This window comes from Columba livia, chromosome 2 (genome assembly GCF_036013475.1).
Source record: "Columba livia isolate bColLiv1 breed racing homer chromosome 2, bColLiv1.pat.W.v2, whole genome shotgun sequence".
In the NCBI taxonomy this organism is placed as follows: domain Eukaryota; kingdom Metazoa; phylum Chordata; class Aves; order Columbiformes; family Columbidae; genus Columba; species Columba livia.
This window is the reverse complement of record NC_088603.1, coordinates 126,101,910-126,116,113: the sequence shown is the minus strand read 5'-3', so window position 1 is coordinate 126,116,113 and position 14,204 is coordinate 126,101,910. Positions and strand designations below refer to the sequence as shown.

At 41.9% G+C, this 14,204-nt stretch overlaps 1 protein-coding gene across 6 annotated transcripts in view; it reads right to left on the bottom strand.

Annotated features, from left to right (window-relative positions):
* TRIM55 (tripartite motif containing 55) overlaps positions 1–14,204 on the bottom strand; it is a 40,466-nt gene that overhangs the window by 10,984 nt on the left and 15,278 nt on the right. For 2 of the 6 annotated variants that reach the window (XM_065053679.1, XM_021292993.2), the window contains exons 6-10: positions 13,390–13,412; positions 13,166–13,290; positions 10,842–11,062; positions 8,811–9,098; positions 6,373–6,463 (exon numbers count right to left, since the gene is read on the bottom strand). In XM_065053679.1, coding sequence (XP_064909751.1) covers positions 6,373–6,463; positions 8,811–9,098; positions 10,842–11,062; positions 13,166–13,290; positions 13,390–13,412 — 748 coding nt within the window. The remainder of the gene's footprint in view (positions 1–6,372; positions 6,464–8,810; positions 9,099–10,841; positions 11,063–13,165; positions 13,291–13,389; positions 13,413–14,204) is intronic. The other 4 variants (XM_005506471.3, XM_021292992.2, XM_065053681.1 and 1 more) reach the window with 2 other exon arrangements.

Below are 14,204 nucleotides of genomic sequence, written 5' to 3'. Positions count from 1 at the left end.
TAATTTTCTGCTCAGTCACAGGTGTGACATCTATGTTGGACATCTGTAGCATGGCTTGGACATTGTGGCACTCATCTATTTCCATTGGCCAGTACCCTGGGATAACAGGTTTTCTGAATTAGTCACCGATCTCTTACTCAATGATCTGAAGATTATTGCAAAGATATCAGGAATACATACTACTCAGACTGAATCAAAGCTGTTTGACATGTCTCTCACCCTTTTTTTCAGTTCCATTTTGGCTGCACATGCAGCCCCTGACCTCTATCTCCATTTCAAATGCCAGGTAGGTGGGCACCGAATGCTGCAGGGTGCTGCGGTCCAGTCAGGAAAGCCTGGAAGTGGCATGATACAATACCTAACGCAAGGAGTCAGCCCTGGTTTACTAATAACTGCAGGTAATTAAATCAGATAGGCTGGTATTTAATTATTGATATATCTCTTATGGCTACAGGACTGCCAGTACTGCTTTCCATGGGTGAGTGCACAGCTACACTGAAAGCCTGAACTGTCTCAAGGCAGCAGGATGGCAACTAACCAGATATTTTACAACCAGATGGCTTGTGTTGTTGTGACATAAATCTACCGTGATGTGATATAAAACAGCAACGGTTAATCCATCATTAAGAAATATTCTTTGTTTACACTCTATTTTCCTTTCTGAATGCCATAACAATGAGCAAAACGAGTGATGCTTGGAGGAGAAGGTCGAGTCGAGGTAGAAATCGGTATTTAAATGAGCTAGTTGCAGAAAGAAAACATCTAAGTGAGCCTGGTTTTGTATTAATTTGAACAGGAGAAATAATTTTGTCCACACTGTCATTGTAGAGGTCCTTTTGTTAGTAATGGACCGAAAAAATTAAATATACATAAATCAGATGGTATCAATGACTCACCAGACAAATCACAGAGCAGACTATTCGAGGTAAAACTTCAGGTGAAGTATTTGCCACTCATATTAATTACAAGAAACTGTTGTCTGAAAATTGGTCTTAATACATTGCCCTCACGACTCATCACTGCTGCCTCTGAATCACTCAGATAATTTTCAGAAGCAAGGGAGAGAGGTGTTAAAAGAGGAACTATCAAGACTTTCCTGAGTTTCTCTATGTATTTACTAAACTGAGGGAAAAAAATATATCACCTGAGGCACTAAATCAAGATGCAAAATGGAAATTTATGGGCAGAATTTGCCATCAACTAAACATCAGCCTGAGTGGCCTCCCACCCAGCTGCTATAATCGAATCCCAACTCACTAAGTCAAATTACAGAGAAGCAAAGGTAGAATTTCTGGACCATTAACAGAGATTCTTGCATGTAGTGTTTTTCTTGTGTTTCAGCTAGAGGATGAACATTATTATTCTTTTTTTTTCTTCACTTTAAGTGAAGTTTAGGAAGAAGCTTCAAACAAAATTTAATCTGGGTTTGTATTCTAACGGATTCGTGAGTCTCCTACAAAAGGCTCAACTTTGGGAAGAATAGATGACCCATTTTTCATTCAGCCAAAACTTGTGGATTTTTTAACTGTACAGAAATAAACCCATCCAGTTTTCCACCTGAGAAAAGACAAGCATATCCAGACATAGATGTTCAATATCAAGTTGACTTTTGCTCTCTGCATTCCCAGATCCTTTGTTAATGCTAAATATGCTCATTGAAGGGAGCAGAGAGCCTCTGGAGCAGCTGCTGCCTTCCTGGGGTGCCTGCTGCTGATCCTGACAAACTTCTTGTCCCATGCCAGGGACAAGCTGCAGGAAGCCTGTGTCGGGTGGGCCAGAGGGGAGGGAGACCCTCGCTGAGCATCATTCCTGCAAAATCCAGCCTTGCAGGGCTGCTTTTTCTCAAGAAAGCAATCCTACCTCTTGGAGCATCTGGCTTGAAGACGGGGACTGAGCTTCCTTACCAAAGCAGAGTGGCAAGACTGAGTTTCCAGTTCAGAGAAGAGAAAGGGAATTACAGGGTGTTTCAAAAAGATGGACCCAATTAATCCCAAATGCCTCTCAAAGTGTCTTCTTCCACTGAGGTCACCACTGCCGTGATTCTGTTTTTGAGGTCATCCAGATTAGTCACTTATGGTGGCACAAAAACATGGTCTTTGACGTGGTGGTTCGTGATTGCAGAGATACAGTGATTTCAAACTGGATCCATCTTTTTGAAACATCCTGTATTATTTGTGCATCACTGCCACGCTCGTACAATCATTCCAGGGTAGTGCTGCACTAAAATGTTGGATCGTACCTTCTACAGAGTGATGGAAAATCAGGGGTACATGGGCAATGAGTACAGCATGATCTCTCTCTGGCTTATTTTTGTTTTAAACGATCTTATTTTGTCCGTGTTGCCTGAATATTAACATGACAACCAATTGGCTAAAACTTTGCTAAGTACTGACCTCTCTGACGTGATTTAAAGCTGTCTCATGGAATAATATTTGAAGGATTGCCAGCTAAAACTGAAGTATTCAGCAGCAGGGCAAAGAGAACTACAGTACATGAATACAGAGAGGACTGTCCCTATGGTAATTCTGGCAGATGGCATAAGGTTGCAAGCAAGTAATAGAAAATTTTAAAACTAATGAAACAAGATTAACATAGGCCACTCCATTAGTATTTCTCCTCCCAAACAGCTCTGTCCTGATTATATTTTATATCCTTATGGAATTAAAGCACTGTACTTACTTGCAACAAAGGGAAATTAGATCAAAATACTGTTTGTGGATGATTAACTTGCACTTCCTTTCAAACGAAATGTATGCACTCGAGTCCTCTGGAGCCACAGACAGACACTTCTCTGACCAAGAATTATTTGAGTAACAGAATATAGAGTCTACTACTTCATCTTAGGTGAAATAAACTGGATAACCAGAGACTCAGATGAATACAAGACTTTCATAAACTCTCACAAATTTATATGGTGCCACGGCATGAGAGACATTGCCTACAAAAATCTGGCTAGGGAAAAATCTGAACAAACTTTTCTTCATGCATCCATTGCCTTCTGCATTTCAAGTAGACTGAAATAATTTTAGCAGATAGAAGGTATTTTGGGATCTGCCTTCTTCCTGTGACAACACAAGTAAGTTTTGTGGTAAAATACCCGATTTTAGGGATTCCTCTGTTACAAACCAAGGGACAGAGTGATTCTGTATGGGAAGACAGTTTTAAGAACTACACATTCTTGGGAAGTGGTTTTACTGTTCTTGATGTGCATAGCTTTCTCTAGCTGTCAGAGGTCTGCACAAGGGCAGAACCTGGAACAGCTTTTCACGTTTGGTGGCTTAAAGCTGGGCAGCAGTTCTACACCTGACTGGCTAGCTGGGAGTATTGAACATTCACACTGTTAGAAGTGACAGATGTTCAGCACTCCTGCAAACTAATCTTTCTACTGAATGACTCAATGTATATTTAGAAATCAGATTTCCAGTAGTCTGAAGGGCTTCAGGTGTGCCAATCCGACAGTGAGGTGACATGAGCATTTACAAAACACACACATTGTTCTTCATATGGCTAAAGCTCCACACCTATATGTCATTGGTAGCATCCTTCAGGTATAAAGGACACAAAAGCACACGCCTGAATCCTGAAATGCCAGACCTGTGAACGAGTTTCTGAAGGCTAATGCACAAAATTCATATTCTTCCTAGCTCACTTAGCCTGTCTTCTAAGACCAACATGAGAAGATAAGACTCGGTGAAGCCTTGCTGCACCTCCTTCTGTAACCTGGCACACAGACTGTCTCTAAGCTCTCCAAGTTTTTGTTTTAGACTCCAAGAAGGGAGTCTAAAACCCTGGGAAGGGCTGCTTGTTAATGTCTGTGTCACCCTCCACTAACACATCACTCCCTGTGGTGGCAAGGCAGCTGATTGATGCTATTCTCGCTCCCTGTGTTTCAATCATTTTCTCCCTGTTGCCACCCACAGAGGCTCAGATTCACTCCAAAAGACCCCAGTGCAGAAGCACCAGGGTTAAGAGCGATATCACCTCACGCTCAGCAGGCAGATGTGAAGAGGTGCCCAGTGTGGACCAGCAGTAGCTGGTGAGCTGTCTCCCTGGAGATGCCCCATCCTCCATCAGATGCAAAAGCAGCCTGCGGTGACGGTACGCCTGACTTAGGCACTCCCTGAAGCGGGATGCGGCTCTCTAGTGCAGAGTTTCCTATTTTGTTCATGCTGAATCATCTCCTGCTGTCCCCACTTAGACCAAGCAACCTGTACACCTGTGAGCTGCACCTCCCATTGCAACATCCCTGCTGATGCACCTTCCTGCACTCTGGAGGAAATTTCTTGATGTATCAATACAATTTCTGAGAGTAAAGCAGCCCTCAAATAAAGTAAATTTTGGGGATTAATAAGGGAGACTGATCTCTTTTTGCTGCTGGAAAGCAAGGAAATCCCTATCAGTGCATTCTATTCAAACAGCCTGAAAATAAATTATATCCTGCTTTTATGATGACAGTCATGCAGATGTATATTATTATTATAAATTATTATTACAGTTATTTCAAGTGATTTTGTTATTTGGCTTCCAGGATCTTATCACACAAAATGAAAAAAGGGCAGTGACCTGATATCTCACATGAAAGATAAAGACACATAAACTGTCTAAACAGCCACCTCTCTACACTGGAGAAGAAATCATTTTTATGCAAATAGAGCCTGAGACCAAAATGCCTTTTGCCCTTGCCTCCTTTCTATTTCATGATTAAATAAATCATAAAGCTGTCACTAGAGACCACATAGAAAGAGGTCTCAAATGGTAGGAATGAGAGCTTTCTGCATTTGTCTATTTTTAATTTCAAAGGTATTTTGAATTAAAAAACAGAGAGGGGAAAAAAGAGCATAATGCTATTCGCATGCCTGATTTCCCAGGAGTACAAAAAAGCTCTATGTCCTCTTGCAATAATACAACAAATTTTCAAAAACAAACACAAATAAATGAAAACTAAACTATGATCCATAAATTTAATTGAGATTCACAGTGTCCAATGCTTTTCAAATTCAAATTACCACCAGACAGTTCATCTTTTTGCATAACTTATGCAGTTAACGCATAGGTGATAGCTTCTCCCCTCTCCTTTTTTCTTTTTTTTAATGGAGAGATATATTTCAGTCATAGTGCTGGTATTTTTGAAAATAAAAGGTGAATAATACTTCCTCATTCTTCATAGATGCACCCTATCATGTTGTACAGTGCTTAGAATGCAGTACACAGAGTGAGCAGGAAAACCAGGCATTCTTGTGTTGAAGAACAGACTAAAATTGAATTATTCTGTCATTATAGCAAATACCCAAAGGTAACTACAATTTTTTGGTGTCAGAGGTCTTTGGTCTTCAGTGAACAAGATTAAACACTCCAGTGGCAACACAGAACTCTTTGCAGATTGGCCATGTCACTTTAGAAATTGAGTACATATGTATATCTTAACTAAGAGGGGTGTGAATTTGGAGCTTGAAGAACTAAATCACGGACAGTGTCTACCAAAAAGGAGCTATTCTAGAAGAGATGTTGTGGAATAGTTAAGGTTTAATTTACAGTATTTGCATTCAGAACAACTTCACTGGACAGTGAAGGTCATAGTCCTTGATCTTGTAGATATTTCAGCTCTTAATTAGTGTGACCTAATGGAGAAAAGCCTTTACCTACAGAAAAATTGATATTTAAAAGTCCAGACATAGCCTTGGGTGTCTAAAGGGTTGAGGTCCCTCCAGATGCATGGAGATGCATTTCGGGGTCTTACACTCACTGGAAATGTGGGAGAGGTGGCTTTGGATGCCTTTTGGTGGAAAAAAGACCTGAAGAGGAGTTCCCCATGTGTGGGGTGTGCTGTGTGGGCTGGGATTTGGGGAAACTTTCTCCACAGGGGGATGGCTGGACACCTGCTCCCTGGAGGTCCATGCCCCTGAGGAAGAACTGGTGGTTTGCTTGCGGTCAGAATCCCAGCATCGGGATTATTCAGTGGATTTTTCTTCCTGATGTTTACCCCTCTCGTGTCAACCATTACTCTCCAGACCTTCCTCCCTCATTTGTTGGACTGAACAACTCAGGGCTCTTTGTACCTCCTGTCAAGCCACAGGTTTTCCAACCTGCTGGTCATCTGAACAGCAACTGAAATATAAGCCCATATACCTGAGGGAGTAAAGTCTCTTTTCATTTTGAACCAGGGAGATGCAATGTTTAACCATGCAGGAGTAAGCTGAAGGGTGGCGTTTGGAAGGTGCGAGAGGAAGAAATGTTTTAGGCAGCTCGTATTGTGAACTAGTATGAGGGTTTTGAATGGGAAGAAAGGGGAAAAATTCCTTTAAAACCATGTAGGAACATCACCAGAGACATTACTTGAACTGTTAGTTAATGGTAAAACAAAATATTTCCTACCCATGAAAGTACAAATCATGTATTGTATCAGATTCCAAAGACGATGTAGTATGATAAGAATTGCCAAAAGTGATATGCAGAATGCTAACTCCTGTGAGGAAATAAGAAGAGTGCTTCACCAGTGTTGTCATGACACGATCTAATAATTATCACTACGTTCAGTGACAAAGCTCTATTTTCACAACACTTCTCCATGATATTGTTTAATTGGAGGAAGGGAGAAAAAACAGTGGTGTGAGGAGCATTGGCTAGGGTTTAAAAAAGTAAACAAATACAGCATTTCAGAGTTGGTCGGATAAAAATCACATGCAGGAAAAAAACAAAGTTGAAGTTCACATACTTAAAAATGATCACTGCCACACGACAGAGGCCATTTTACTCATGACATAGACAAATTTCAATTCAGATCCGTAAATCTGATTGCAGCATCATCTTGCACATCACCTTTTCTAGCTTGGTGACTCTGTTTTTTTCTGTTCTTCAGCACACTCTGCACTTTTCTGCTTCTCATGCTTTCCTATCCCTTCCTGTCTCCAGCCCAGGGGCAACCCCATCTTCACTTGTGCCCCCTGATCCTTCCTGCCCCCATCCCCAGAATCACAGCCTACACTTCCCAACAACCTCCTCCTCCCAAAATGTCAGTGTCGGTCATGATCTGGGAGCATACCAGAAGTCAGCACCCCTAAATACACGTCAATGGGAACTGACATCTTTTCCCTGAGCCTGTTTTCACTACTGGTACCTGATGAAGAAGAGAGCCAGGTACCAGATTGCTACTTCGGTGGGACTGAAAACCACTGCCACTGTTTTTCAGCTGGCCACATCAAACCTTGATTTTGCTCTTCTGCTTGCTGCCGGTAAATTAGGACCCAGGAAGCCAACCACAATCAGGCAGGCTCCTGGGGAATTTTCCCAGTAAGGATTTTACCTGCCTATGGTAAGGTTTGGCTGCCCAGTCATTAGTGGAACTGATACAAAGAAACAGCAGCAATTAATTTCACTGTGAATTTACTTGCTTTTGCCAGCTGATTAGGAATATCATTAAGAAGATTTATCATAGCAGATTTCATTTTTTTTTTTAAATTTTAATTTTTATTTTTTTATTTGTTTCGTTCCACTCAAATATTTTCCAATCAAACCCTGACTTGAAAAAGAGTTACCGAAATTTGGGGTTCAAATGTTGCTTTTGTTAAGACTGAAGTCAGCGAGAATGCTTCCACCACCAAATTCAAGCGTCACTGACTAAAGCCTCCAGCTAAAATCTAAGTGTTCCTTTTATCATATCTGTATGAAGTTATCATTCTAACTTTTTGCCCATTCCGTGATGGTTTATCATGTAAGGGCTGCTTATGTATGCTGAATGGTCAACTCCAACTTTAAAGGAAACAGCATGAAATACATACTGCTCACTTGTTCTTTTGCACACACACGCACACACACGCAGTCTCTTGTCACACACATACAGGTAATTGCTTTGTTAACGACTTAAACCTGTAAATCAGGATGGTTTAATTTGGAGAGAGCTGCTCATGGGCTGGTAGCCAGGCACTAGAGCAGGAACAGCTGTAGTGTGCAAATACTTCACACACAGCTCTCTCAGCTCTGTTCCTCGGATCTTTGACCCATATGGCATTATGCAGAAGAAGGAATGTTCAAATTCAGGTTATACCAGCTCTAAAACTGTAATTTTAAAGAAAACACCCTCCTGTACCCAACACATCAGTCTCTGTTATCTCATCATGCTGCAGGTATTCTAACATGGAACTGGAATATATTATATTATATTATCTTCATGCTCTCCTTTAACCAGGTCCCAAGAAGCCTTGGAGGAAACCCTCTGCAACAGACCTGAGCGCTGGAAATCACACTGCTTACTGAGAGGCAATCAAACACACAAGAAGGCTCCAGGTATTTGCGAAGCTTCATGTTCATATAGGGAAGGCGTACACTCCCAATGCAGCCATGGAGCTGCAGAAGTCAAAGCCAAGCCGTAGCTGCTCTACCAGTGGCGGTAGGACGGCATGTGATGCACACAGGTTTTCAACAGGTGATGAGAATAATCCCATGCACAGGATTTGTTTGCCACCAACACATGCGAATATCTGATGCCCAGAGGCATTGCCAGCCTCTCTGCCAGCTCCTGAGCATGTGCATGAGCAACTCGGGTAACAGCTTGCACAAGCGAGGTGCACGGGCAGTTAAGCACAAGCAACCATCCGCATGCTATTCGGAAGCTAAAAAGTCAGCCTGGTACATACTGAAATAATCTGTAAATTCAGTGGATTTGCTGAAACAACAATTGATGCTGTTTCCATATTTCCAAAATTATTCCTATTGCTTAGCATGCAAAGGAAAATTAAGTCACATTTTCCTTAATAATTGCTGTTCCCGCCTTGCTGCACGTCATAGCACTCTGAGGTGACTTCGGTAGCACTGACCTTGGATGTTGCTGCAGTGGCATTACTTTCCTTACCACTCCCTGGCGCACTCTCCTCGATCGCTGCCGCTGCTGGGGCTTCTGCCTTCTTTGCACTTGTTTCCAGAGAAACAGGAGGCCCTACTTTCCCCAACCCACTCACTGGGGTTGAGCTTGGACTGCTTGATTGCCGCGACTGAGCCTTATACCAGCTAGGGTAAAACAAGGGATCCATGGTTTCTGCTGTGGCCGGCACTTGAGTGTCAGGCTCTGGGGTCTGTTGAGAATCACTTGGTGTCACAACCTCATCCTTAATCAGGACAGATAAAGAGAAGAACAAGCAGAGTGCACCATGTTACCTTCCTGCTGTAGCCATGTTGGTCTACATGCTGTGTTTGTTATGTCTCACTGTGAGGAATAGATTTGTCCTAATATGTGGTCCAAAGCAATTACAATCAAATGTGAAGCAAAAGCAACTGTCATTTGAATAAAACAGATATGGGACAGAGAACAAGTTACCTAAAAAACAGAATAGGAGGGTAGAATTAGCTAGGAGGGGGATACTTGCTGAGAAAGGAGTGAGCAAGCAGTTCCTAATTCAGATAAGCACCCAATTCAGTCCTAAAAATGTAAGAAATCCTGCAAAAAACCCTCATGAACTGGTACCAGCCATGAACAATAGGTGCTTTGAATAGCATCCTGGGTTTTGTGTTAAGAACAACACATTTTTCAATGACTCTGTTGATACGAGCAGCCAGAATAAGGGGAATACAAAGGCACTGGAGCAGTCGGCTGAACTGCACTTCTGTACCTGAGTCGAGCTCTAGGGGCTCACCCACACTGTACCTGCTGTCACCTCAGCATTTCTGCTTTGCCTCTCTTACACCAGAAGGCAAAACCTGAAATACCAGTATCCCATACACTGCAATGCCCACATGCTGTGTCTGCATCCACATCTAATCATCTCCTACTGCCATTTTACAATCAGTACTTTAAAGTGAGGGACTTAGTGTTAGTGGGCAGAATTGCTTATGTCTAGCTCTTGTTTGCAGGAAAACCTGCATCAGTTAGGCAACATAACTTTAGCTAAAGTCAGTGCAAGTCCTAAAAAGACAAAATGGTTAAATCAATACAGCCTGACTTGATACCATCTTCACACAGCTGCTGGAAACTCATGTATGTTTTTGAATCAAAGCAAGAAGTAATCTATAGTATTTATTTTCCCTTGTTTGGTGTGGGGAACTTGCTACAGTAAAAGATTCTTTATGTGCTCCCTTGTTTTCACACTGGCCTCATCAAATACCTTCACTGCAGCCTTTACCTGCTCAGCAGCTTCTCTGGGTAAACTGCGTAAGAGGAAAATTCACTAAGTTAATTGTATCTAAATCCAGCTAAAGTAGCACATGAAGTGTGGGTTTTTTTTGTTTTTTTTTTTTTTTTTTTATGTAGGTCTTTTAGAATATGAAGCAATTGTGGTCTCATTCTAACAGATTTCCTTAAGAAAAAGTGCTGACCTAAATTATTCACACCCTGAACCTTTTTGGTACTGGTTGTAAGAGACAGTTTCTTCTTCTGTTCAGTGTATGACATCCCTGCATCTACCTAGACAATATCCCCAGGATGACCAGAACAGAAGGGAGAAAACACCACTCACAGAAAACAGATTAGAAGTAGAGTCTAAAAACTGGTGGTGGAAAGCTCACTAAATCTGGAGGGAATGCCAAATTCTCTTGGTATAAATATTTTAACAACCATTTCATTTATAACAGTAAGTCTGAGTTAAATCACAGCAAGCAGAACATCCATGGTAATGTGCTTAACTCCCAAACTATTTTTTTTCCCCTATCTAATGATATATATGCAGGTTTAGAGGACAGGCTACAGTTGCATATATGTGTACAAGGGCAAGAAACAATTTTACTCTCCAGTGCATTAATTTCCTTAGCCATACTCCTGATGTATGGTGCCCACAGGCCACAGAGGAGCATTGTCTTGCTCTTTTGAGGCACCCTCAGCACCACTGGCAGGACAGCAGGACACCAGGGGCACTTACCTGAGCAGTTGGGGCAGCAGGCAGCAGCACCGGATTGGGTTCAACTGGGGGTTCTCCTGCCGCGTTCTGTGGTTCAGGGTCCTGCTGAGGTGGCTGTGATGCTTTCTCAGGTCCTTCCTCCTTCACCTCTTCCTCCTCCTCCTCTCCTGATGACTCTGTGTGGACTTCATCCAGATCTTCACCATCCACCATCTCCTCCTCTTCCTCTTCTCCCTCCTCCTCTAACAGGACACATAAAAGGACAGGGCTCAGCACTACGTGAAGTTGGCTACGATCTTTATGTAATTAGAATGTCATTTACAGTTGCGCGGCAAAGCTACTGATACTGGCAGAGGACATAGGCTGGGGAGAGGGCACTGGTTAGGAGCCTGTGCCCACCAGCCCACACTGGGAACTGCCATGGAGCTGCCAGCAGGTGCTTTGCAGTGGAGAGGACACCAAACACACACACTTGTTGAAATGTTAAGCTGAACCTTTCCATGGGCCGGAGGACAGAAAGTCCTGACCACATAGTTATCCTTGTGAGGGATGTGCAGTACAGCCCTGCACTTGTTGGGGAGAGGATACCTGACCTGGCACAACCTGCTAGGAAAAATGTCCCTCTTGGGATTTTATGTATATGCTTGTTTTAAACACCATTGAAACAATCATAATATGTATTTACCAGGTTAGTGCTTTGTAATACATGACTCGAGGTTTGGGACACTAATCTCCCTAAAACCAGACTGTCAGACTTGGTCAAACTGTCACTGTTGTGTCATCTGACACATGCTGGTGTCAGCATTTGTGGCTCAGCTTATTTCCAGAGGGAGCCCCCTAACAATGCGTTTACTTTGCATAATCACACCATTCATCCTCACACGTCAGATGTTGTTCAGAGCCATCCTAGCACTTCAGAGAAATAAACCTAGATGGATGCATTAACCGAAGCTCCAAATTGGCTGCATATTCTTCACAGGTTGTGGTTCTGCCTGAGTATGTAGGAGTGCAGATCGGCAAATTAAGGAATGCACTCATAATGGAGAAATGTTTCCGCAGGCAAAGACATGGCTGTAAGCAGAGCGCTGAATCTCTGCTGCTACGTCCCTTGTCTGCAGAGGACCTCACTGACTGCAGTAGGAGTTTCAAGTGCAGGACTGAAGTCCCCATTGCGAAAGCCCTTCCTAATGCCTTGTCCCCAGGAGGTGGGTGTCACATTCCCCATCACATGCTGGGGGTGTGTGTCCAGAGCACAAGGTCACGATCTTGGCAGATGCACCTGTGTGGCTGGGACGTGGCAGCTGTGGATGATCACAGGGACAAACTGGGCATGAGGCTGTCCCTGCCAAGACAAATCCCTGGAGGTTCATGCCCTGCAAGATGGCACCTGCTCCTCTGCTGCTGACAGGTGCCACAGCTGCTGTCCCACTACATGGGCCCATGCGACAGGTGCGGCCAGACCACAGGTCGCATCCTACCGACCAAGTTCTGCACCACAGTCATGCAGGGTCCCTTGCGGGGAGCAGACCCCACTCTGAAGTCAGCACAGGTTGTAGCAGGGGAGTAAGCAATGGGTGGCCCCTTAACTGGGCTGATAAAGGTAAATTTCCTCGCAGAATCCATTGCTAGCAAGAAGATTAGGGATATACAAAATTACTATTACTGCTGCCTTTTAATAGGAGAGATCTGCGTATTTGAAACATTCGTTTTGACTTGATGATCCTTGTGGGTCCCTTCCTACTCAGGACATTCTATGGTTCTATGGTTAATTTCTTGTGGCTTACTCTGTAATGTAAAGCACAGGTGAGCCTGGATTTCAGGCTACTTTGGCAAACGTAGAATTACAATTTTGCATTATTGTATAGACATATCAAGCATGTTTAGTCATTGAATTTTGATTATGCTTCTGCCACATTTCTTGGTTATTATAAAAAAAAATAGAAGCATATTTCGTAAGTACTTTTTTTATTAGTAGACATTCTATTTCTTTAATGACCTTCAAGAGTCCATAGGCCATAGAACAATGACGTTTTTTAGGGAAAAAAGGACTTTACAGAATAAGATAAAATCTTAATTTTATGGTCCCTTCACGTGAGGACTCAGTAAAGATCATGAGGTTAGAGAGTATTGAGGTCACATAAAAGGTAAGATTAATGGTGTCAACAGGTTATGTGATTTTTTTAGATGGGATGGATTTTTGCTTTTATTATAATTGATACAAAATGGAGCAGTTACACTTTGGGATGGAGAGAAATATCTTATTCAGTTTTCCTGCTCAGTATTGTCATGTAAATCACACACAGCTGCAATTTAAGAAAGCAATTTAGGTGAAATAAATGACATACCTCGGTCAAAATCAATTTCTCGTATTATCTTTTCTTCTCTGCTGAGGTTCACTGTGAATTGGTTCATATTTTCATACCCAGCCTCTATTTTTTCCATTTGAAATCCTTTAGATGCTTCAGTAATTCTAAAACAGAAAGATAGGTTATTGGCATTTGTATTTGCAGATAAATTTGTAATTTGTAGTTCATTACAAAGATCAAGAGTATCAAGTTTTAATACTTACTTTTGTAGCAATGTTTTGGCATTCTGTGAAAACAAAAAGGAAATAAGTGGCTTCTTAAGCGGTTCAAAATTTTCAGAGATTTTATGCACTGAGATCTAATTCTTACACTGGCTGCTTCTAAACACACTAATATGAATCTCATAAATGACAGCCATGAGATCTAAGAATGAGATCAAATTTGGACGGTAATTAGTATATAGCTGAGGAAACTTTTTAGTCAATCGAAGAATGTTCAATTAAAATCCGAATATGACGGAAAAGATATATGATTTCTACAAAAATGAAATAGAAATATTTTTGCTCTTTTTTGTGTGTTTGTGGTGAAAACTGGTTGTCCCATTACCATCTTTAGTCACAATAACTAGATCTTTCACTACCCATAAGGGCACACTTCTGGACCCACAAAATTTTATTGGTCTGGAAAGATTATTGTACTTTTTAAAGGCAATTCTTTGATGATTTTTTTCTTTTTGAAAACATCCTTCCAGCCTTTAACACAGAGGAACTGTAAACTTGCAGGACAGAAATTCTACACCAACGAATTCAGTGGACAGGCTGCTAATGGTTTCCTAATCAGCTCTCCTAAGCTTATAGTAAGAAAACAGGGAAAAAAATGGCATAAAAATCCAACTTGGAACATAAAGATTTGATTGTTGGAAGTCTAATCACTCTGTCAATATGCAAGTGAAACCTATAACTCACAGCAGTTCATACACACACATATGGACGATGTGGTGCGGTGATAAAGATATGTTGGAAAGTGATAAATTCCTGTTTCTTCATTGGGGGCCAGAAATTCGTACACAGGATAGTAT